Raw genomic sequence first — 22,836 nt, forward strand, 5'->3', positions numbered from 1 at the left:
GAACAGGATGTACTCAGTCTTTTCTTCATTTAAATAAAGGAAATTCTGGGAAAGCCACTGTTTGATGTCCTGAAGACAATTATAGAGAGGATCCAGTGCCGACCGATTACTCAGTATCACAGGAAGGTAGATCTGGAGGTCGTCGGCATAGAAATGAAAATGAACGTTGTGTCTGGAGATGAGTTGGAGATGAGAACGCATACTCAGGACAAACAGTGAAAAAGAAAAACAGACACACACTTAATTCAAAATAAGAATGAACGCATAATAACAGTACAAATAACATGCATCTGTAACATCACGATACAATCGAACGATTCTGTTGATTATTTGTTGCTTGAAATAGCTGCTTTGGTGATTTTTAGAAGCATCGAGAGACTTATGTTTAATTGTTTTTTTACACATGTTAAATCTGTTCAGTGTTGGGGACCTTCGCATTCAAGACCGTGATCCGTGTGTATCAGTGCGAGACAGAGGCAAAATATCCACCCAACTATTCGATCAGTGTGAGCAGGTCAAGAGTTAACGTACGCACAATCACATACACACCCATGCAAACACACTCAAAGTCCGGAACAAAATTAGCAAAGTGCTAAAACAGCTGTGCTTGGTCATTTATTCAGCAAACACACACAAAATAACCTCACTTTACTGTAAACGATCAAGACCACCCAAGCCAGCCACAGGTTTACAACAGATTTAGACCAGATGAGAAACGATAAACTCATTCGACTGCTTCTTTCTTTATTCTGTATTGCTTTGAAGAGTGATTGAAAATGATATAAAATTGTTGCTAAACAGCTATATTTTACATGAGTATCACTGGATTAGTGCAAATCGTCCATTTTTTTGATATCCGATGTAGACTAAGCTGTTCAAACAAGACCCTTTTTTTGGTTAGATACTGATTGTTTTTTTTTAATTGCTGTGTCAAGGAGATCAATATTTTTGTGCGTACTGAAAAACAACATCCTGGTAAAATATCTACAGTATAATACTATTAGCAATACACAACTTCATAAATTATAATAGGCCTAAAACGATTCCTTTGGAATACAGGATTAATTTTAAGTCTGTATATTAATAGTTGTATACATTTATTTTGTTTATTTATTGTATAATTTGTATCTATAATTCTAGAGCTGTCAAATATTTAGGTATTATGTTGCTCTTCTATTAAAACATTACATTCATTTTCTTTAAACCAGGGTGTTGCAAGAAATCCAAAAATGAATCGTTTGTTTGATGAATCCTGTCAGTACTCTGGTCTACTGCACTTGTTCAGTGCATTTGAAAATGATGGTCCAGCACTTGCATTGTCTTGAACGACTCCAGCCGAAAGGCAACATGCTCTGGATCTTCTTTTCTTCTTCATTCCATTCTGTCTTTTTTTCCCACTTAGTTTATCATTTGTTGGTGAACAGCAGAAAGAAGGAATGGCACGGTCACTGATTCACCACAATAGGTGCCCGTGGGGGTTGACAGGAGGCACAGTTTGTGGGTGAGGTGTCGAGGCTGGGACAGCTCCAACTCCGTGTCTTTAAAACCATCACTGTTGTGCTACACTAGGCTACGGGCCAGTGAGTAATCTTCACACAACAAATGTCACGAGGAATTCTGGGTAGCGCACACAAAAAGAGCAAGTCTGTGAAGAGAGGAGAGAGAGGAAGTGAGACAATGATGAATGATTGGCAAGGTCCTGTTTGTCTCTCGCTCTCAATCTCTTAATTTTTGGCACCAGTCTTATAAAGTTTTTTCGTTGACACTATTGCATGACAAACTGACAGTAACATTATATCATTTAATGATGTGCGCTTTACAGAACAAGAGTCGTGGCTCAGAGGTCTACTTTCCTTCTCTTTCTCTTTCTCTCTCCGTCTCTCTTTCTCACGGTGCTCCTCTGTCGGTTGGAAGCCCAGAGCAGGGCTGCTGCAGTGAAGCTCCCGTTACACTGCCTCAGCCTCTCTGTCATCTCCGCTAAGCCCAGTGCACCCTGGGAAATTAAATAACCCCATGTCTCAGTTTCTCCCATTGCCCCAATTAGCATATTTTCTGTACAATGGGCATGGTGTCTAGGATTTTAAAAGGACAGTCATTTAACTATATTTTCTCCACTGAAGGCATAGTTCATAAAGATGAAAAATCTTTCATTATTGACTCAATCCCATTCCAAAACTGTATGACTTTCTTTCAAAACATGAAAACTTTTTTTTTTAAAGAAAAGTCTCACTGTTTTATTTTTTCCATACGATGGATGTCTGGAACAAAATCGTCACCAACATGCTTTGGCTATGAACATTCATATCAACAAGACAAATATTATGTTTTGCAGAAGAGTAAGTCATACCAGATTTGGAACGACACAAGTAATAATAATGACAATGTTTACTTCTGGGAGAAATATCCCTCAATTATATGATTGTGATGCGTTTTATTACTATTTTTTCCAATGCCATATTTCATATATTATTATTATCATGTTTAAATATATTCTTTGGAAGAATACTCAATTGGCAAACTGCAGACTACAAAATATTATATGAATAACCGGCCATTCTTCTGCAAGCAATATAGCAATAGTCGGCATGGGAGTCCGGCGCTCTCATGAAGGTTAAAGACCGCAACCTCAGTGTCAGACGCCAGCATGCCTATTGAGGCACAGCTATCACATACCAGCATTTTACAGTGAAACTACATCAGTTCCATAAGCTTGTAATCTGCCTCTGTAGGAATCACACAGTATTACTGACGCAAAAGCATTGCAACAATGTCAGGAAAAAAAAAATATTCATAGATAGCGGAAAGATGTTCAAAAATAATAATAATACTGAAAAATATTTTTCAAAACAAAAAATTGACCTCAAATTGTAGTTGCGCTTAGCAGTGTATTGTGTCATTCTTCTCACTTCGCCTGTATTGAAATCAACGGAAAGAGTCTGCAAGACACTGACTTGCTGTTTTTGTAGATTCTCGTTTGTATTATGTAACGTTACATGTCTGAACGGAGAAATAAACAATGCTTTGAAAAAAGTTTTTTGTTAGTTTAGTCTAACAATAACAAAAATGAAAAGGCAAAGATTGTATGAGCACTTTCTGCACTGCCAAACAGAAGGGATAGACAGAGAGAGAAACGACTATTAAACACATGGGGATTGTGTAATTGACTAAGGTGGAAATTATTATGGTTTAACAAGGGAACTTAACAGAGCAGGCTCATTCTTTCACACGTCATGTATGCAATCCACATGACATATGTCTCCACACACACACACACACAGGCAGGCAGGCAGTTAGATGCGGTAGCAGGCAGGCATTTAGACAGCATGGTATAAGAGCTCAGTAGGACTGCCACACTCAGTCCAAACCAAATGAGACCATGCTGCTTCAAACTAGCCCAGTAGTCTCCAAGGACTCCACACTGATTCTCCACAGCAGATCATTAAAGTCTTGTATTCTCCCTTCTCTCTTTCTCTTCACACTCCCTCTTGCCTCCTCTCCCTCCCAACCATCTCCGTACAGAAAAAAAGTAGTCTAAATAAAGTTAAAGTCTGAATAAACAAAGGATTTTCTACTATGTAATCCCCATCCTTCGTCCTTTCCTCCACTTCCCTGAGATGTGTGTGGAATCTCATTGGCTCTTTCCAAGCTTGTTGCAGTGGTAGCTGGTTCTCGGTTTAATTGGAAACTTAAATACTTTGGGTAATGTGTGGCCCCTGGGAGCCCTTGCTGCCATTTCACAGACACACATACAGAGAGGGAGGAAGAGAGAGAGAGAGAGAGAGAGAGAGAGAGAGAGAGAGAGAGAGAGAGAGAGAGAGAGAGAGAGAGAGAGAGAGAGAGAGAGAGAGAGAGAGAGAGAGAGAGAGAGGGAGAGAGAGAGAGAGAGAGAGCAGACAGGGTGTCTCTCTGCTTTGCACAGGACCTCTAAACCCTCAACACCCCCACCCCCACCCCCTCAAACTACAGCTGTCCTCAACGACAGCCCCGGCCCTTCATTATCAAAATAGAAATTTGTGTCCTAAGTGCAGCAACATTGCTAATGCTAAATATCCAACTCCCCCAGGAGCTAATTACGTCTGAGTACTGGCAACATGGATTCCATTTTTTCACCTCCAATAACAACTGTAAAAGCAATTTGAGCATTTTTCAATTAATTAAACACATAGTCTCCCAGTAACCTCTTGTCATTTTGCCCTCCAGGACCAAAGCTAATTTGTGTAAAATAAAATGAGAGAGCATGTGAGAGGGAGAAAGCAGCGGATGGTTGTTTTTAGTCATTTTTGCCACTTAAGGAGTTAAAGGAGCAGACTGTTAATATTTCATAATAAGGACAGACATATCACCTGACAGCAATCTGACACATGGTTTAAATGTGTTAAAAATGGTAATGAGTATAATAGGTCGGTCTAGATCTATTCACAGGCAGTTTGATTCTTTTTAGTGGTCATAATGTACATACACAAGAGTAACTTAACTAGAGGTGCTTTTTATTGGATATTTATTTGTGCATGCTCATTTTCAGCTATTTTAATTTTTAGATTACCTTTGTCATTATCTAATGCTAAGACCGCTAATAATCTAATAACACATCTAAATGTAATATTCTGTAAATAATTGGATTGTTGGGATGCATTTACAATTATTTTAATTTACTTGGGCAATATAAATAATCTTTTATATTTAAAGCATAACATAAAAAAATTATCAGCTTATTGATTTTGGCCATCATACCTATTCCTGAAATCAGCCTTAATGTGTTTGAGTTTTGAAAAAAAAAACATGGTGAAAAATGTCAAAGAATAATAATGTGTGAGGGGAATGTGTGTGGGTGCATGAATCATATCAAATATTTTCTGTCACAGAGTGGTGCACATAAAAACTGCATTCACCTAGACAATGATACAACAGAGAGAGAGAGAGAGAGAGAGAGAGAGAGAGAGAGAGAGAGAGAGAGAGAGAGAGAGAGAGAGAGAGAATCCTGCCAAACATTCTCATTATAGTCTCTTAGAGGCTTCTGTCAGTGAGTCAGATCAGAGAGAGTGCGTGAAATCTTGCTAATGGGCATTACAGCATTATAGGCTTTCCCTCGTCCTCTCTCTAGCTCTGTCTCTCTCCCACTCCCTCTCTCTCCATCAGGACCTGTGTGAGAGAAAGAAAAACACACACAAAAGGAACACACAGAAGGAAAGGTAAGGAAAATGAGCATTTGGTGAATATTTACAACAGGAAATTCGGCCTGTGAAAACACAAGAAACCACCTCAATCTTTCTCTTTCTCTACACTCTCTCGCTCACAGCACCACTCAGCGAGATGACTCCTGGTGCGGTCTAGCTTCACTTTCAAAGCGCTTTTTTAAATGGGCTCCCTCAAGGACGGAAGCACAGCCTTCACCTCTGCGCACCTCTACTGTCTCCCGCATGGACGGCCCTCTTAACTTTCCCTCCTTACCCCTCACTCAAAATATTCAGAAGAAGACTTTGCTTTTCAACAGATTCTCCTAGCGTTGGCAAATATAGCCGTATGGTGAGTGCGGCATGTTAAGCTATGAGAACCGAGGCTTCTGCCACAGTCATTACACGGTGTGCTGCTCACACGCTGATGTTGTCTGAAGAGCATCTCATCTGCATAGAGACACACTTCATGGGTTACACTGTCTGCACACACATTGCTTCCTTTGCCTTCATTAACAGGCTACAGGGAAACAAATATGTCTGAGACGACGAGAAATGTTTTGATAGGGGGTTGCTGCATGTGCTTAATTATTATAATACTAAAAAACAGTATTGCTCATTGAAAGGAAACATTCACTGAGCAATAAAACAGACTGATATATCCTTTAATCATAAAAAAAATCTGAAATTATTTTAGCACAATCATAAAATGAAGATGCCTATAATTTAAAAGATATTTCACACAAAAATTAACCAGCAGATATAATTTACTCATCCTCATGTCATTCCAAACCTGAGTTACATGCTCCTATGGAATACAAAGGATATTTTTAAAAATGTTTTTTTATTTGTCTATACAATGAGCAAAACAAATCCCTACTTTCATTGTATGGATACAAAAAAAAAAAACTCCTCAAAATATTTATATTTTTTTTGTATTTAGCAAAAGAAAGAAAGTCATACAGGTTTGAAATGACGTGGGGTGACGCTCATTCACACCAATAATGATAACTACAAACAATAACTTTAGCATCCAAACCAGCAGACAATATTGTTCTGTTTAAGCTCACGATGCAGTTACCATATGTTGTCTAGCACTTTAAATGCTCAAGCTCTTTAAAGCAGAATGGATTCTGATTGGCTGTCAATGTTTTTATTATTCATCAACTGAAAAAAAAAGTGATTCCAGCGATTTATCTGTGCCCTTATCGTTATATGGTTTGGACTATTCTTTTATATTTAGAACAATTTTTAGAACTATATATTTATCATTATTGCTATCGGTATTGTCGCTGGTGTAAACAGGCCTTAAGTGACAGAATTTTCATTTCTGGGTGAACTATCTGTTTAAGTACAGTTACAGTGGAGCTCTGGTGACATCTTCCTGGTTTTGTAGTGATGGAACTAAAAAGTGAGCAAAGGTGAGACGAGTGTCTCTTTGATCTCAATGCAATATTTTTATTGCTAGGGTGGAACCACATTTCTCTGGGCTACAGATGCTTCTGGGAAATGAAAGGTGAGCACACCCGCAGATACCAGTGTGTCACACTAAAATACATCCTCCCTGAGGGAGAAGAGAGGCAAGGAAGAGGGTTATGCAAACAGATCATCAGCAAATAATGCTTGGGCCCTAAGCAACAAAAGTCAAATGCTTGAATGCTACGATGGGGAAATAGACTCAAACAAACACAATGGCGAAGTACCTCAGAGGCATATGGATGGAAACCTATAAAGAAAAATTATCTCGAACGCCTGGCCAGGTGTGGGGAAACAGACTCTAAAAGACTCTAACAGAAAATGCTTATGGAGAATTTCACTCTCAGGCTGTGCTCATTTAACACATATTGCATTATGATCTCTATATAATTACTATTAAGGAGTATTAACAAAGCATTACAATTAAAAATAACAAACAACTAAGAATGTATATTTCTATAGTACTGGTTGGCGTTCTCCAAAGCTTCGCTTATGTATACGAGAGGCCGTATCGTGCTATCGCAGCATAACAAAACAGCTAATTTGGATCCGGCACCTAAGTGATATCATCCTAATGAGGAGCAAATGGGGAATGAGGCCTCGCTCGCATTGTTGTTGCCACAGATTACACCTGACACCCAAAACGCTGAGGCTTGATCGGGTAGCTGTTCGAACGTATCAAAGGCAGTAGAGAGAAACCCAACACCTCTGCTGCGAGAACGCAATGGGGAGAAAATGTGAGAGGGCGAGTACGGTATGCAGAGAGGCAGGCAGAGAAAGCCATCTACATTTCAAATGCAGAGGATGTTTTCCGTTGGATGTTTATGAAACATGGCTGCTGGGATTGAGCAACTGTAAGAGGATATGGCATCAAAGGGCTGCTCAGAGAAAACAAAACAACAACACACCGCTGCTCACGGAAGGGGAGAGCAGAACACAACCCCTCCTAAGAATTATGCAGCAGCTTCAGCTGATTACCTGCGACCGGGGGCCTCTAAACGACTCACTCGAACCTCAGGCCCGGGAACCATCTGTCTAGATCCACAGTGGGCGTGGCACAACTCTGACCAATGGGACGGCAGGAGCACTTCGCTTAAAAAGAAAACGGTCTGTGGATGAAAGAGTGTACCGAATGGTGAGATCTTAGCAAAACAAGGATGCTACTGCAGTGACATAAAGCAGTTTGGGGCTGTGTATGTATGTATATATATAAATATATATATATATATATATAAACACTCCAGGTAAACATTTCTAAAACAACTTGTTTTCTCACACCAATTAAAGGGCATTTTGATAGATCAGGGTAGATTAGATAGATTAAGACTGTTAAGAAAGACTATGCCTTGTAAATAAAATCTAAAACCAATATACACTGTTCTACAGCAGTTGATTAACTGTCTGTACACCTCTAGTGTGGATTAAGCTAAGAATATGTAGAATTCATTATAATCATTGCGCTCTTGTGGCTAGAAAGCTGGTTCATTCTTACTATTGGCTGTATACGACATTTAGTTTCATTTTAATTTGATTTGTTTTTTGGTTTCCAAGGATAAAAGACATGTAAAATACATTTTATCGTTCAAACAAACCCATACTTGAAATTAACAGCCTAAATGATCTAATCTACTCAAGTTTGTCAATGTAAAGACCCTCTAAATTGTGCATAAATCCCTATCAAGATTTGGCAAGGCTGCTTCAGATTTCATCAGATTTAGAAGTTGCTAACATCTATGACAAGATTCATTCTGTCATTGCACACAAAGCTAATCCTGCTTAAAAACAGTGGATGATACACCGACATTTCAGTTCTGTTTTAATGGCTGCAATGCCCGTCTTTTGCTGTGTACATCATACACATAACTTAGAAAATTGTTTAAAATATGCAAGCATGATGCCTAAACCCTGTTTCCTTCACTGATAAAATATGTTGTCAGATTACTTTTTAGTAGTTTTCCTGCAACTATTTGATCATAACAGTGTTTGCATGTCTGATTTAATATTATAAGACAGCAAATGAGCCCTCCAAGACGCAGGCATCTGCAGTATTACTGCTGTAGTAGAGAGTGCATTATATCGTTGTGTGCTGATAAGAGATGCGTCGGCAAAACCCTGAAAAGCTTGTTTTCCCAACACTCAATCCTCATTAGGCTCAATCAATACTCCTTTAGTCCCTCAGCTTACTGACTCATTTCAAAATAACATTACAGGTCATTTGTCTCATCGTTGACTAGAATGTATTATGGTGCTTTCTTGCTCCAGAGCAGAGTGACACAGAGAGGAGAGAAAATGTTGGATACTGAGATTTCTACATTGTGGATACAACTTTAAATATTTTTTGGTGAGAAGTCATTGAAAAATCAATGCCTGCTTCCTACAATCCATTTCAACCAAATCAATCATAATCTAGCCGGCTGGCAGAGGAAAGAGAGAGAGACGGGGGAGGCAGATGAGAGAGAGAGACAGAAAGAACGAGAGAGAAAAATGCACACAATCTTTGTCTGAAATCTCTCAATTCTAAATCCATTCTCATAAAAAGCTCATCATCACATCATTTAGCCTGGCTAACGGCCTGTCAGTCACCAGGGGCCTCTGAGGAAGACTACCGGGAATATGGAGCCACAGCCGGGGGACCCAGGGACCCTGTCTATCTCTGCCATATGAACACTTTAAAATTGACTCGGATGGTAAAGGCTATCATGATGAGAATCAGAGAGTCGATTAAATCTGCTAGAACTCCCTCATGGTATTTTCACACCTGTTCCAGGGGGCAGAAAAAAATACAAGGGTAATCATGTTTAAAATAAATGAGCTCCTGCATCAACAATCTAGTGGTTTCAATAAAAGGTATTCGGCAAACCTATAGAGTACTGACAGATCTAGATTGCTCTTTTAAAGGATCAGCATTGCCCCTTTTGATCTTGTGCCCTAGTTACATAGATATTTGGATCATGGTTAGAAGAGCTCCATTACAAACAGCATTGTTATGAGTGAACACCTGCATTTGATAGGTGACAGGTAGCTTTGGTAAGAATTAAGTTGCTTCAAAGCATCAAATAAATAAATAAATAAATAAATAAATAAATAAATAAATAAATAAATAAATGAAATAAACTAACTAAAAAATTTTTTTAAAAAATGAACGGTAAAGAAATTTTTTTTTTGCTCAAATTTGCACTGATAAAGTGTATCATAGCCTACTAGTTGTATAATTCCTAATAGGGAATATAAATAAAATATGATGTTGTTGTTTTTTTACAATAATTAATAATAATAATAATAATAATAATAAGCATTATTGTTGTTGTTGTTATTATTATTATTAGTAGTAGTAATGTTGCAGTGAGGCTTGGGGGATAGGGTTTACTCGTGCACATGTGTTTAATCATTTCATAAAAATGGCAAGGTCAAAAATAAATCACATCCATTATTCGCTACGGATCTCCCCAAAGCATTAGCGACGGACTGTTTAGAATTTCAATTGGCTTCCAAGTGGCAAAACCCCTTAGCTAATACATCAAAGAATATTTGGCGTCAACTAATCGGTTTAGGGCAGATTTGAAGTGGCTAAAATCCGTTTGAGGGGACACAGAGAGAGGTACACGTTACCGGCTGCCCATTGCTGTCGGGAGAGACACGCCTAACCTTGTGCCTCGAGCAAACCTGTCATGCATTTCACGTTAACCAACTTTGTTTTACCAGCCCGTTCTGTACTCGAACGCAAGAAGCAATTAGTCTGCTACAATAGATAATGCTTTCTAATAATAGTTTTTAAATCCAAATTAAATTACGTCGTTTCCCCCAGGCATTTTGGTGGAAAGCACCATTTGAAATAGCCTACATACCCCCCTATACGTTAGGCTACCCTTACTTTATTATTATTTTTTACATCGTCCCTGTTATACTTCGTTTGACATATTGCATTATTGTGCAAAGATTCCGAATCTTTCCTATCTGCTCGTCATATTACAAACATGCATAATTGGAAACATAAGCGTTCGTCATAAAACAAGTAGCCTAAACTGACACATCAGTGGGAGCAAGTATCCTAACATAAGCCTACACCTCCCCTTGCCGTCCAGTCTGGGAGTTCACGGGAGCATTTCGGAAAAATAAGGCACGAACTATTTCATTATAAGACCCTCTTTGCTAAAACATCATGTTCAAAAGTTCGTCAACTTGCACGACTGCTTTGTCGAGGCTTTAATATAGAGAATTGTATTTAAGTTAAATAAGCATTTTCCTACCTTTCTGCCAGCGCGTGAAGAATGTGACTGCTGCATTTCTCTTTCATTCACCCCTCCACTATGGCTAAACAGACTGCTTATCGAATCCTATTGGTGAAGAGGAAGTCATTACTGCCGATAATACTCTATCAATGAATATTGACGTCATTTAAATGCTACTCCCGGGTATCCTTGGAAACCGATAGGCTACGCTATTAAAGCTGACCGTGCAACTTCAACTGTGTTTCAGAAAGAAAGAAAAAACAAACAAACAATAAACTGGATATTTAATGAGTTTAGGGATTTTATGCCATGTGCATGTTTTTTATGTTAGGCTATATGCAATCGATTCGAAATGAAAAATTACAATAAAAACGTGTATGCCTTTTCCCCTCATAATTGACATCAAGAAATAAGCAGGCTGTTGTCATTCTCGTTCATGTTTCTCAACTATATTTCGTTCATTGATATAGCCAACATTCACGAGTGGTGCAGAGATAATAAAAACGTCTTCACTATCACAGTCGGCAATTTCGTATGTCTTCAGTTTGTTTTGCTTTGAACTTAGTATTGGTCCACTGAGTTTGAGCGTCATCCTTCTTTACTCTTGAGAGTGCAGTACACGTGACCTCATGCACACACTCTGTAGCAGCGCCTACAGCGATCCCTTTCGGCTCAGAGAGACTTTAACAAGTGAGCCAGTCCACTGACTCATGCGAAGCTCCTCAGCCACTAGGCTACTTATGTTTTTGTTTGTTTAGGGTTTGCCTTTTTATTCATCGTCAACATCGGATATATAGGCTAGGCTACCCTACTTATCAGTTCACATGCAGTTTGTAAAGGAGATTTTTGTAATAGCCTATTTTTTTAACTAATTATTTGTGTGCGTTTGTTTGTATAGTTACGACACTTAAATTATGAAATTAAATTATGATAATCATTGCATTGAGCCTAATTTGTATTAGGCTATTGATTTCTATTTAGGCTATTTTATTGTTGTCGTGATTTGTAGATAAAGTTAAAAAAAAATCTATTTGACATTAATGCAATTAGGTAGCATATTTACCTAAATGATAGGCTATATGGCTATACATTTTGAGTATGCTATAGATGCACACAATATAGCCTAGTCTACGAGCAAATAGAACAAAATACATGAGGATATCCTCCGCATAATATATCTATTTGAATCAAAAGGGCTTAGAGCCCCTGGTCGTGGTGGATTTGCCGTGGTTCATATGGTCTTAATCTGTCTGCGCTTGGGGCTTTGGTGTAAAGGAGAAGAAGATCTAGTTTGTTCCGGGATCTGAGGCGAAAACTGTCTAGCGGACAAATCAGTTAACGCCTGTCAGAAGTTACTTCTTCACTTTCTTACCACTGAGATTTGATCCAAGCGCGCACTCACTTTCGCCGCATTGTGTCTGTAAAATGGTGGGGAAAGCTTTGAAAAACTATTTTTTAGGCAATAGAGACAATATATAAAACCTCTCCCAAACGCATGTCGGTTTGACTGCAACGTCAAAACAGGTCCGTGTTCAGCTGACTTAAGGCAAGATGGATCACCGACTGTCGCGTATTTTTGAAAAAATAAGAATGAAAAAATACATTTCTACAAGCTTAAAATTAGCGCCGAGAACACACAAAACCAAGGAGGATAAATAACTGCAAACAGTACTTGTAGCGTCTCCTGTCGTATTTAGCAAGCCGTCCCAGGAAGATAACAGTCCATTTGTTATTAATCATGTGTGAAAATGAAGGCTTCGTGTATTTAGAAAATGAGCAAAGTTGAAGTTGATGTACTGGCTCGCGTGAGACCGCCATCCAGGGGCTGTAGCTGCTCAGTCTAAGGCAATGAGGCTTGTTAGAGACAAAAATAGGAGGATAGCAGGGGAGATTGTTAGTGAGTGCCATGGTACGAATGTGCAGAGAGAGAGAGAGAGAGAGAGAGAGAGAGAGAGAGAGAGAGAGAGAGAGAGAGAGAGAGAGAGAGAGAGAATCGATTCAGGCTGTGTAACCCAGCTACAGCTTTGCCTTTCCTTCGATGACTACACCCCGAGAGGAGGAGCGAGAGGCTCATAGTAGGCGTCAGAATCCTCAATTTCCAACTTAGCATCCTGGCAGGACACTCTCCGAAGCAAAGCCCCGTCCGAGAGCAAAAAACTTGTCCCGCGCGCTCGGCATGAGAGTCACAGCGCGCGCAGAGGGTGAGAGAGCGCCTCGAAAATCCGCGTGTGAGTCTGACAACGACTGATTAACGAGTGTAAAGTCTATGCATTCGTCGTCCTCTTTAATTTCCATCACTGCTGTCTACGTGAGGAGGACGGGACGGAGGTCTGTTTACTCGGAACTCTATGAGCGAGCGCGGAGAGCGCGTGAGAGTTTGAGGGAGAAGAACTCGAGTGAGAAGCTTATATTTGGATCTTCACCATGGCGTACCCTCAGGGCTACTTGTATCAGCCATCCGCCTCTTTGGCACTCTATTCGTGTCCTGCCTACAGTACAAGCGTGATATCGGGACCCCGGACAGAGGAGCTGGGGAGATCTTCCTCTGGCTCAGCTTTCGCTCCCTATGCCGGATCTACAGCGTTCACCAGCGCCTCGCCAGGCTACAATTCTCATCTCCCGTACAGTGCTGCTGATGCAGCCGCCGCCGCCACTTTCACTTCTTATGTGGTGAGTGCGCTTTATTCACGGTGCTGTTTATTTTTCTACTTTTGGAAAGTTGGGTGGATAAATTGTTACGCTTTGCTGTAATGCATATTGTGTTGCAAGAATGAGACACACTATAATCATTTGCGCAAGATCTGCGGTTATAACAATCAAATATGATTTCGCGGAATGTGGTTAGGTTTTATGACACTTTAAATAATTGCAGAACAATATTTTAAAACAACTAGCTATAAATTAGTGCTAAAATAAACATTAGAACAAATAGACTTTGATAGCCTAGTGTATACACAGAAAACGTAGCAGTTAATGTCGAATTCAGTAAATGCAGACAGAAAAACAAACATTTTCACATATTTAATGAATGAAAAAAAAATATAGGCCTATATTTTTTTTCAATACATTTTATATTTTATTGTTTTGCGTTAATCTGTGGCAACACTATAATATATTTCATCGGTTCTGTGGGCAGCAGCTGAGTAATATTTTAGATATCAAAGTGAATATATTATCAGTTGCTCCCAATTTGTCTTAAACGTGTATTTAGTCAAATAGGCAACTTAAAGGAAATGTTCTACCGACTATTTAAATGTAAATTGCCTGCACATAGGCCAGCGCTGGTCAATGCGTGTACAACACTGTCAGATGACCCAACATAACGCTGCAACTTCTAATTAGCCGACTAATCTGAAAATAAACATTGTGAAAAGTCAGCATCACTGTCGAATAAAAATGTATTATCACTAACAGAGAAGGGATTTTGAAAATAACGTTGTGAAATTCCATTTCACAATCATTTCTGCTGGAGGGAATGAGGCAACCGAACAAAATTAAACGACAGAATACGTGGCCCTGCGGCCTTGCGCTTATTTTGATTAATTAGATTTAAAGTGTGTAGGCTACATGTCATGTGGTATGCATGTGTGTTTAGTGTTTGTTTATGGTGTGTTTGCGTAAGTGATCTGTAACCGATCCTACATTATGCGAAGGTGTCCATAAAGTGATATTTTGCTAATAAAACAATTGGTTTGGCTCCTTGCAGAGTTCCCCGTATGACCACACGACAGGCATGGCCGGATCTATAGGGTATCATCCTTACGCTGCTCCCCTAGGCTCGTACCCGTATGGAGACCCAGCTTACCGCAAGAATGCTACCCGGGACGCCACAGCCACTTTGAAAGCTTGGCTTAACGAGCACCGGAAAAACCCGTACCCCACCAAAGGCGAGAAGATCATGCTGGCTATCATCACTAAAATGACCCTGACTCAAGTGTCCACCTGGTTCGCCAACGCCAGAAGGAGGCTAAAGAAGGAGAACAAGATGACCTGGACCCCACGGAACCGGAGCGAGGACGAGGAAGAGGATGAAAACATTGATCTGGAGAAAAACGACGACGACGAGCCAAACAAGCCCACGGACAAGGGGGACTCTACAGACACAGAGGCAGGTCTGTGGAAAAATCATCAATTTTTCATCGCAGTCGTTTCCACTCCGGGCGCAAAATTGATTGCTGGTTAATGGTGGTATATTATTTATAATGGGAGAATTGCTTTAAATAATAATCACCTTGAACTCCTCTAATTTGACTTCTTATGGACTGAGAATTGCTGGTGACGTATGGTGTTTTGCACTTCATTTATCTCGAGCTGCATAATAAGGACACAGCTGGCGCACGGCATCTCATTTATAGCTATAATAACAGCAGCCTCTTTATAATAATAATAATAATAATAATAATAATAATAATAATAATAATAATAATAATAATATACATAAATACATACATGTCAAATATTAAACAACTTTGCACGGAAATAGGTTTACATTTTTTTTATTTAAATTTATTTATTTTGTATTTATTTTTTTACAGTAAAATAGTCATGTACAATAGTTTAAAATTAGCAGCAGATATTTGTTTCACCATGTTATTGTCGACCAGTCTTGCTTAAATCAGATCTCTCTCTCTCTCTCTCTCGCTCTCTCTCTTTTTTTGTTTTTTTGTTTTCAGATCATAAACTCATCAACCCAGGGGAGATACCATGCGACAGATTTAAAGACGAGACTCATGCTAAAGATCTTGATCCACCTTTGACAGACTCGGAATTAAAAGACACAGAGGAGCGGACGGATTTGCTCGCCGAGCAAGTGAAACCCACCACCTCCTCTCCCCCAGTCCTACAGAGAGGGAATGATCTCATTACGCAAGAAAAGCCCCCAGAACCGGGCCACGCCACGAGCACGGGGAACAGCAACGTAACGTCTGTTATTCATTCCCCCCCTTCGGCGCCCAAACCCAAACTCTGGTCTCTGGCCGAGATCGCCACGTCTTCGGACAGGTGCAAAGGGAGCAGTGAGGCTCCACAGGCCGCGGGGCTGGGTCAAAGCACAGTCATAGCCAGCGCTGCCTCGCCGAGCCGTTCTTCCCCCCAGTGCCCTCTCCCTAATAACACTGTCCTTTCACGGCCTATTTACTACACGTCCCCTTTTTACCCGGGCTACACGAACTATAGCACTTTCGGACACCTCCACAGCAGCCACGGCACCAACACCAGCTCAACGGCACATTTCAATGGATTAAGCCAGACTGTTTTAAACAGAGCTGAGGCTCTGGTAAGAGAGAGCAAAGTAAGAAGCCAAACACAGGTAGATCTTTGTAAAGACTCACCTTATGAGCTAAAGAAAGGTATGTCAAACATTTAATACCGGATTCATCGCCAATCACACGGACATTTATTTATTATTTGTGGTTGCATAAAGAAGAAGCAAAAGAAGACGCATTCTGATTAAAAAAATTAATAAAAAAAATATCCCGAGGACAATTATTTTCTGAGTAAATGCTTATCCTCAAAATCTTAGTTTCTGAATTGTTAATCAAGAGGATGTAACTTCTAAGAATTGTCTTAAACGCTGCAGCCGCCTGAGTCTATTTGTATTAAAGACTAATATGTATATTTAATGTAGCATTTTGTATTTAAAATGGACAATACACTATCTTTGAAGTAAATTATGGAAAAGAAAATGTGTGCAGCGACTGATTTGGGAATTTGCATTCATGTGAACCAGAATTTGATAGCTGCACAATTTAAAGCGATATGTTTACTTGAAGATAAATGACATGCCCAGGACAAGTATTACTGCTAGACCCTGAAATGCCTTGAAGTAAAAGCAGCGTGAGACTACTTGAAATTAGCAGGTAGCCTATGGGCCTACATACCGTTTAAGGATTTACCTCTAAAAACAAACAGGGGCGGCACATATTGAAACTCAGGCGGTTTGGGAAAAGCCATGAAGACGAGGCTTTATTTGTCTGTTCGTTGCTGTTGGGTTTTAACGGAAGTTTTTTTTTTTTTTTTTTCTCTCGATAGCCATCGGTCGGGGCAGTGCTCGCCTCTTTTGCAAACAGAGAGATGGCTCGACGGATGAATATTGATATGACAACACCGGCAAAAGTGTCGAGCAGTCATTTAACCCAATTACATTCCAACCGCGTCGTGTTATATGCAAAGCAATCAGGTGGCGAACTCCAGTAATGAGTTCGATTTTATGCCAAATTTAGACCTCATTACTATTTCCTAGGCGTGGCAAAGTGGTTAGAGGCGCGCGGCGATGCGGAGTGGGTCTGGGAGCATACTGCTCTGTTATATCATTAAATGGTAGGATAGGCTTAATAGTGCTTTGGATTATAGACGCTGATGGCTTTCAAGAGTGTAGCCAAGGTGCCGTGACAAGCAAATGTCCCCCTGGCATGGCCTGTCCCTTAGTAGCCTACTGTCCTGCACCTCTACCCTCACCCGCAGGTAGGTGTCACACTTGCTCTTAATTTCGAGGCCTGGCTCTTTAGGAGACAGAGAGTGAATCTTCTTCAAGTGTCGCAGATAACCTGGAATAAAGGAGTAATATAAACTGTTTATGTGCTTTAGCAATTACTAAAAGAGTCATGAAGGTACAAAATCATACGCAGAGATTAAAATTAAAGAAAAACTTCAATTGTTTTATTTACACACTTAAATAAAGGACAACACTGGACAAATACAGGACAACACATCTCATTTTTAACCGTCTTTTAGTGAACATCTTAGCTAATTATGTAATTGGAACACCGTAAATCCTTTGTATATATATATATATATATATATATATATATATATATATATATATATATATATATATATATATATATATATATATATATATAATGTTGATCATTCGTTATATGTTTAAAGGAGGTGTATTATTGAACATGGTTAAATATTAAATATCAGTATTATAAGATATTAATTAGTTTAATTGACATTCAATATCGATGGCCTATTTATTAAAACAAACACAGACAATTATCATTTTTAACCACATCCTCTACATTTTCAGCATTTCTTGAATTATATTCTGAAATGTATAATAATAATAATAATAATAATAATAATAATAATAATAATAATAATAATAATAATAATAATAGACGTGAGGACAAGAAGCGACTTGATTCAGTCGGAGGTCGTGTCATTAATCTCTATAGTTTACTTTGCGCACTCCAGTTGAAAAGTCCCCTGGGTTTCATTTAATTCCCCTGGCTCTAATGTCCTTCTCCGGCAGCAGAGCGGGTGAGGGGGGCAGCTATATTTAATCTCTCGGAGTGGGATGGAGCTGCCACTGCACCACATCAGCCGGCTAAATAGCATAATTATGTTTTTCTTTGCTGATCCCTCTAGGAGTTGAAGCATTCGATGCAATGCCCCGTGTGTGCATAAGCCCGAGAAGTTTAAAAAGCAGCAATTTATATTCTCGAAGACAGATGGTTACATTTTTATCCCGAATTAATATCATCAACATTCATTCATCTGAATTGTCACTTTTTTATTTTTTTAAACAAAATCTCCTCTCTTCTAATCCTGGCATGCCAGGCTTAAATATTGAAATATCGATAATAATTTACGATCTCATTTTACGCATGATGAAAATCAATTGGATATTTCAATGGGTAAGACGGGGATTGTCTGAAAGCTGATTTCAACGCCAGACACAACAGAGAAAACCGTTTTAATACACTAAAGATGCCCAACAATTCTATAAAGGTCGTGTGACCCTCATTTAAATAAAATGCCTACTAAAACGTGAATGAAATCAGTTATTGCATAGTTAAATTTGCTGTTTTATGGGTATGGCTATTTGATGATAACGAAAGGCACATGGGATTTTGTTATTTGCAACTATCATTAATAGTTTTAAGCTATACGCTATATATATTGTAATCGCAAAGGCTATAGTCTATGTGGCCTATATTTCTAAACACAGGCATCAATTATCTTCAACGTAACACAATGTGATACGATCTATTAAACCAGTAAGCTTTCGTTCTCGGGTCGTTCGGTCCGTGCTTTTGTGAGAATGAATAACCGCGCAAACTCCGTTAATGATCCCACACGACTTTGCTCAACTTTCTCTCTCTCTCTCTCTCTCTCTCTCTCTCTCTCTCTCTCTCTCTCTCTCTCTCTCTCTCTCTCTCTCTCTCTGTTGAATGGGTCTCAGACTCATTGTTCGGGAGATCCACAGTCACTGTGTGTGCATGTCAAGTGGGAGCAAGACAGTTCCCACGTGTAAAAAAAGAGAGACTGAGACGAATCTAACTGATAGGCTAAATAAAGAAAGTACATATTAAAATAAGATTTCAAAATGTAAATTCAGTATTCACTGCGAAGACACGGCTATCACGGCAGTAAAATTAATAAAAGGAAGAGAGTAGCTTAAAAAAGCCAAGTGAACCGAAACATCTTCATCCACGATTTCGCGTCTTTTTTAATAATATCGAACATTGATAGGGGAAAACGAAATTATAACGAAATCACTGTATAAAAGAGCATTTATTAAAACCATTCCCGTGCTGTTCAAAATATATTGAAAAGGTGAGTCTCGCAGGCCCCTTGCTAACAACTATTTGCTTTCATTAGAAACGTGACATCAATTCACGCAGCAGGGGGAAAAACTGGACCAACACAAGTCAGAATAAGTGAGACAAAAACAAACCAGCAGACTTTTATGCACATTTACATGAATCGAGAAATATAACGCCTTATTGCATTATATTGTAGGCCTGCATATACATATAGGATAAGTTAGACTAATATTCATACACGTGTATTTTTGAAGTAGGACATTTTATCTGACGCATTTTAAATCTAGTATTTTTTTTTAGGCCTACAGTTCTAAACCTCACATGAAATGTTAGTAAAATTGCAAATAAAAAAAATGCAGAACCGATCCTCTAAAATTCAGTGTATAGCCTACTAAATATCCTCTGGTGGTTTCCTAAACGTGTTTGCATATCATTCAACAAGCCTTTCCACGCTCAATAAGCCCAAAAATCCAAGCCCAAAAAAAGAAAAAGAAAAAGAAAGAATCCTTGTGCACGATTATGTTGCACCCCTGCTTAATACCTTATTTAAAACAGAAAATTTGATCTTAAAACATTCACGCGTAAAATTACACCTGCCACGTAATCGAGCGGTGAGCGACGGGGCCTCGCCATAAAACAGGTAACTTCTACGGCGTAATCAAAACCTGTTGATAAAAATAATCGCTAAATCGCCGTTAAAATGTACTGGACCAAGTGTTCCAAAACGGATTTCTGCGTAATATCGACAGTCCACCTGATAACAGTCAATACTTGATCCCTCCACACCGAAACGACTCCAGCTGAGCCGAATCAAATTCAGCTCGAATGTGTAAAAGGACACCCTTTTATTTGACCTGCTTATAAAATAGGCTGGGACATCTGCGCGAGGCAGCAGAGCAAGTGTGGCCAAATTCAGAACTTTTTTCCCCCCGTCTCTTTCGCTCTTTCTCTCCTTGAAGTGAACAATATGTCGATTAGCGCTTTAGTCACTTTATAAAAATATATAAAAAGACGAGAACTGCTTAGGACCTCGGTTGGGGGGAAATGCGTTTTGAGGGGAGATAAAAACCAGAATAACCAGAATAGGCTATACGGGGAAAATGATCGCAAAAGTTGTAAGCTATTGTGAATAATATTCTCAAAACATCCTCCTCCTCACCCCCAAATCTTCAATAAAGAAACTGGAGTGGAGTGGTCTATTCAGCACGGCATGCTGGGAATACCTCCTCCCTTTTATTTAATCATCCAATCCCACTGAGGAACCTCTTAATTAATTATGGGTGCTAAAAATTCACACCAGCTGTTTCTCTCGTACTCTCTCTTCACTCCGGGGCGAAGAGTGTGACGCGGCCATGGGGCGTAATTTTCACAAATTAGCCCATTTTCTCCCCCAAAAATCGAGCTCCTGTCAGGGCTGCTCTGACGTAGGCTATATCATTTCGCAGGCGCTAACTGCTCGTAGACGAAGGGGGGACGGAGAAGTAAAGGGCGGCTTTTCGGCAAAGTCACGGCCCATTCGACACTTATAAATCGTTCGTGTTAAAGGAACATTTTAGATAGGCAGACGTACATTGTAAGTTGAGGCAGATGAAGTGACAGGCTGTGATTTACTGCTATTTACCCCCACTTTAGCCTAGACTTCACCCACTGTTTTCCTATTGCCCGCGTGCGGCTCTCTGGGGAGAGATTACACGTGTCATTTTCAGCTTTCTGATGTTTTAAGTGAAACCTCCATACACATTTTTTTTACTAAAGAAGGAAAACATTAACGAAGAATGATTACTGAGCGGGTTTTTGACAAAATATTACGTAAAGGATAAAACAATAGTCAATCAATTCAGAGTATGACATCAAAGGCTTTAGTGTATAGGCGTGGAAGTAAAACCACATAGTCGTATTTTCATTTTTTGTTCTGTTAAAGCTAACATTGCTTTGAATCGAATTAAATTAAAGCATAATTGTATTTTGTGAATTTAATTAAATAAAACATTAAATTAAAACACTTTAACCTAACTAATAATATTATTTAAGATTAAGCCACATCAGATCTTTCATAAAATAGCTTATATCTAAAAGATCCATTAATTATATTTTCTGTGAAATGGCATTTGTCTGTTAATAAATATTATATTCTCCATTACAGTGAATGTTTAATTAGATGTTTACAATGTCACTACAATTAATTATAAGCTTCTAGACATTTACAATGTCACTACAATTAATTATAAGCACATGCAGGCTACTATGAAATATCAGCTCAATTGAAAGAAAGGCAAATCCGCACAAGGATTTTAATAAAGATATAAACACTTTTTTTACTGCAAGAAAAAAAAAAAAAATACAGGGACAGTTTTCAACACATTAGGCTCAAGTCCTAAGAGTCCCACAGCACCACTTTGCCTAGATAAGCGGCTAGTATTATTACATTCTTAATGGTTCAGATTAAGATTGATGAACTGTTTTCTTTTGGGCACTACACAGGGTCCACTAGAACGGGGGGGGGGGGGGGGGGGAGGAAAGAGGGGATGAAGGGAGGTCTACAAGCTGCCTGTTTATTTTCATTTGGCCTTTTAAATGATCCCTTTCTTCTAGACATCTGTTCCACATTATGACACTGATATTTAGCGTAATGGCTGTTCTGATGCGCTGCTCTGTGAGATAGCAGGAGCAAGCGGCCATTATCTACAGCCCACCTGGGGAAGAAAGCCATGCCTGATGATGGAAGTTATGCAGGAGAATGAGGGGCAATCATCTATTTTTTTTTTTTTTTTTTCTGAAATAATTTTTTTTAATAATTTTTTTTTTTTTGGAGGAAGCTGACCAGTTTTTTTTTTTTTCACAGAGAAATGTCCCCCTCTCAGGCTGATGGATGCAAATGTAAGCTCTGTAATTGGATCAGTTCCCCAGATACAGATAAATGGCTGCTGCTTTACTGGGGTTATTTTGAGCTATGTGAAGACAGCAGTGTGTCTCTATGTGTGTGTGTGTGTGTGTGTGTGTGTGTGTGTGTGTGTGTGTGTGTGTGTGCGTGTGTGTTTAGGCAACATTAATGAGAAGGAGTTGAGAAACGCTTTACTCAGTCACAACACTGTGTGCCTGGACCTATACTGTACACATTCACACACCAAATGAGAAGAAGGCACTGCCCTGTGACTGTTTCCTTTCAGGCACTTCGCAGGGTGTTGAACTCCCACACACGCCAATTAGGTAAAGCCACTTGCTGATGAAGTACAACCAGCAATTATCAAATATTAGACCACAATTTTCATTTTCATTCAAGAAACAAGTAATACAGTTTCAGAAAATAACTTTCTTTAAATGGATACTTGAGCCAAAACTGTAAATCTGTTATCAGTTACTCACCCTCATGTCAGTCCAAACCTATATGACTTTCTTGCAGACATT

At 39.2% G+C, this 22,836-nt stretch overlaps 1 protein-coding gene and 1 long non-coding RNA gene across 4 annotated transcripts in view; one reads left to right on the top strand and one right to left on the bottom strand.

The window, feature by feature from the left end:
• Nucleotides 1-272: 272 nt before the first annotated feature.
• LOC137071977 (uncharacterized) overlaps nucleotides 273-22,836 on the bottom strand; it is a 91,838-nt gene continuing 69,274 nt past the window's right edge. The window contains exons 1-4 of one of the 3 annotated variants that reach the window (XR_010904567.1): nucleotides 12,549-12,804; nucleotides 7,626-7,756; nucleotides 5,069-5,139; nucleotides 274-1,993 (exon numbers count right to left, since the gene is read on the bottom strand). This is a non-coding gene — a long non-coding RNA (uncharacterized lncRNA). Of the gene's footprint in view, nucleotides 1,994-5,068; nucleotides 5,140-7,625; nucleotides 7,757-10,894; nucleotides 10,981-12,548; nucleotides 12,805-22,836 lie in introns of those variants that run through there. The other 2 variants (XR_010904570.1, XR_010904568.1) reach the window with 2 other exon arrangements.
• On the top strand, nucleotides 12,988-16,544 carry irx5a (iroquois homeobox 5a). Its single transcript, XM_067440193.1, has 3 exons — nucleotides 12,988-13,546; nucleotides 14,583-14,988; nucleotides 15,550-16,544. Exons 1-3 carry the CDS (start codon nucleotides 13,301-13,303, stop codon nucleotides 16,239-16,241), a joined length of 1,344 nt encoding a protein of 447 aa, XP_067296294.1. The 5' UTR covers nucleotides 12,988-13,300; the 3' UTR covers nucleotides 16,242-16,544.

The sequence above is a fragment of the Pseudorasbora parva genome, chromosome 1 (assembly GCF_024679245.1).
Source record: "Pseudorasbora parva isolate DD20220531a chromosome 1, ASM2467924v1, whole genome shotgun sequence".
Taxonomy (NCBI): Eukaryota; Metazoa; Chordata; class Actinopteri; order Cypriniformes; family Gobionidae; genus Pseudorasbora; species Pseudorasbora parva.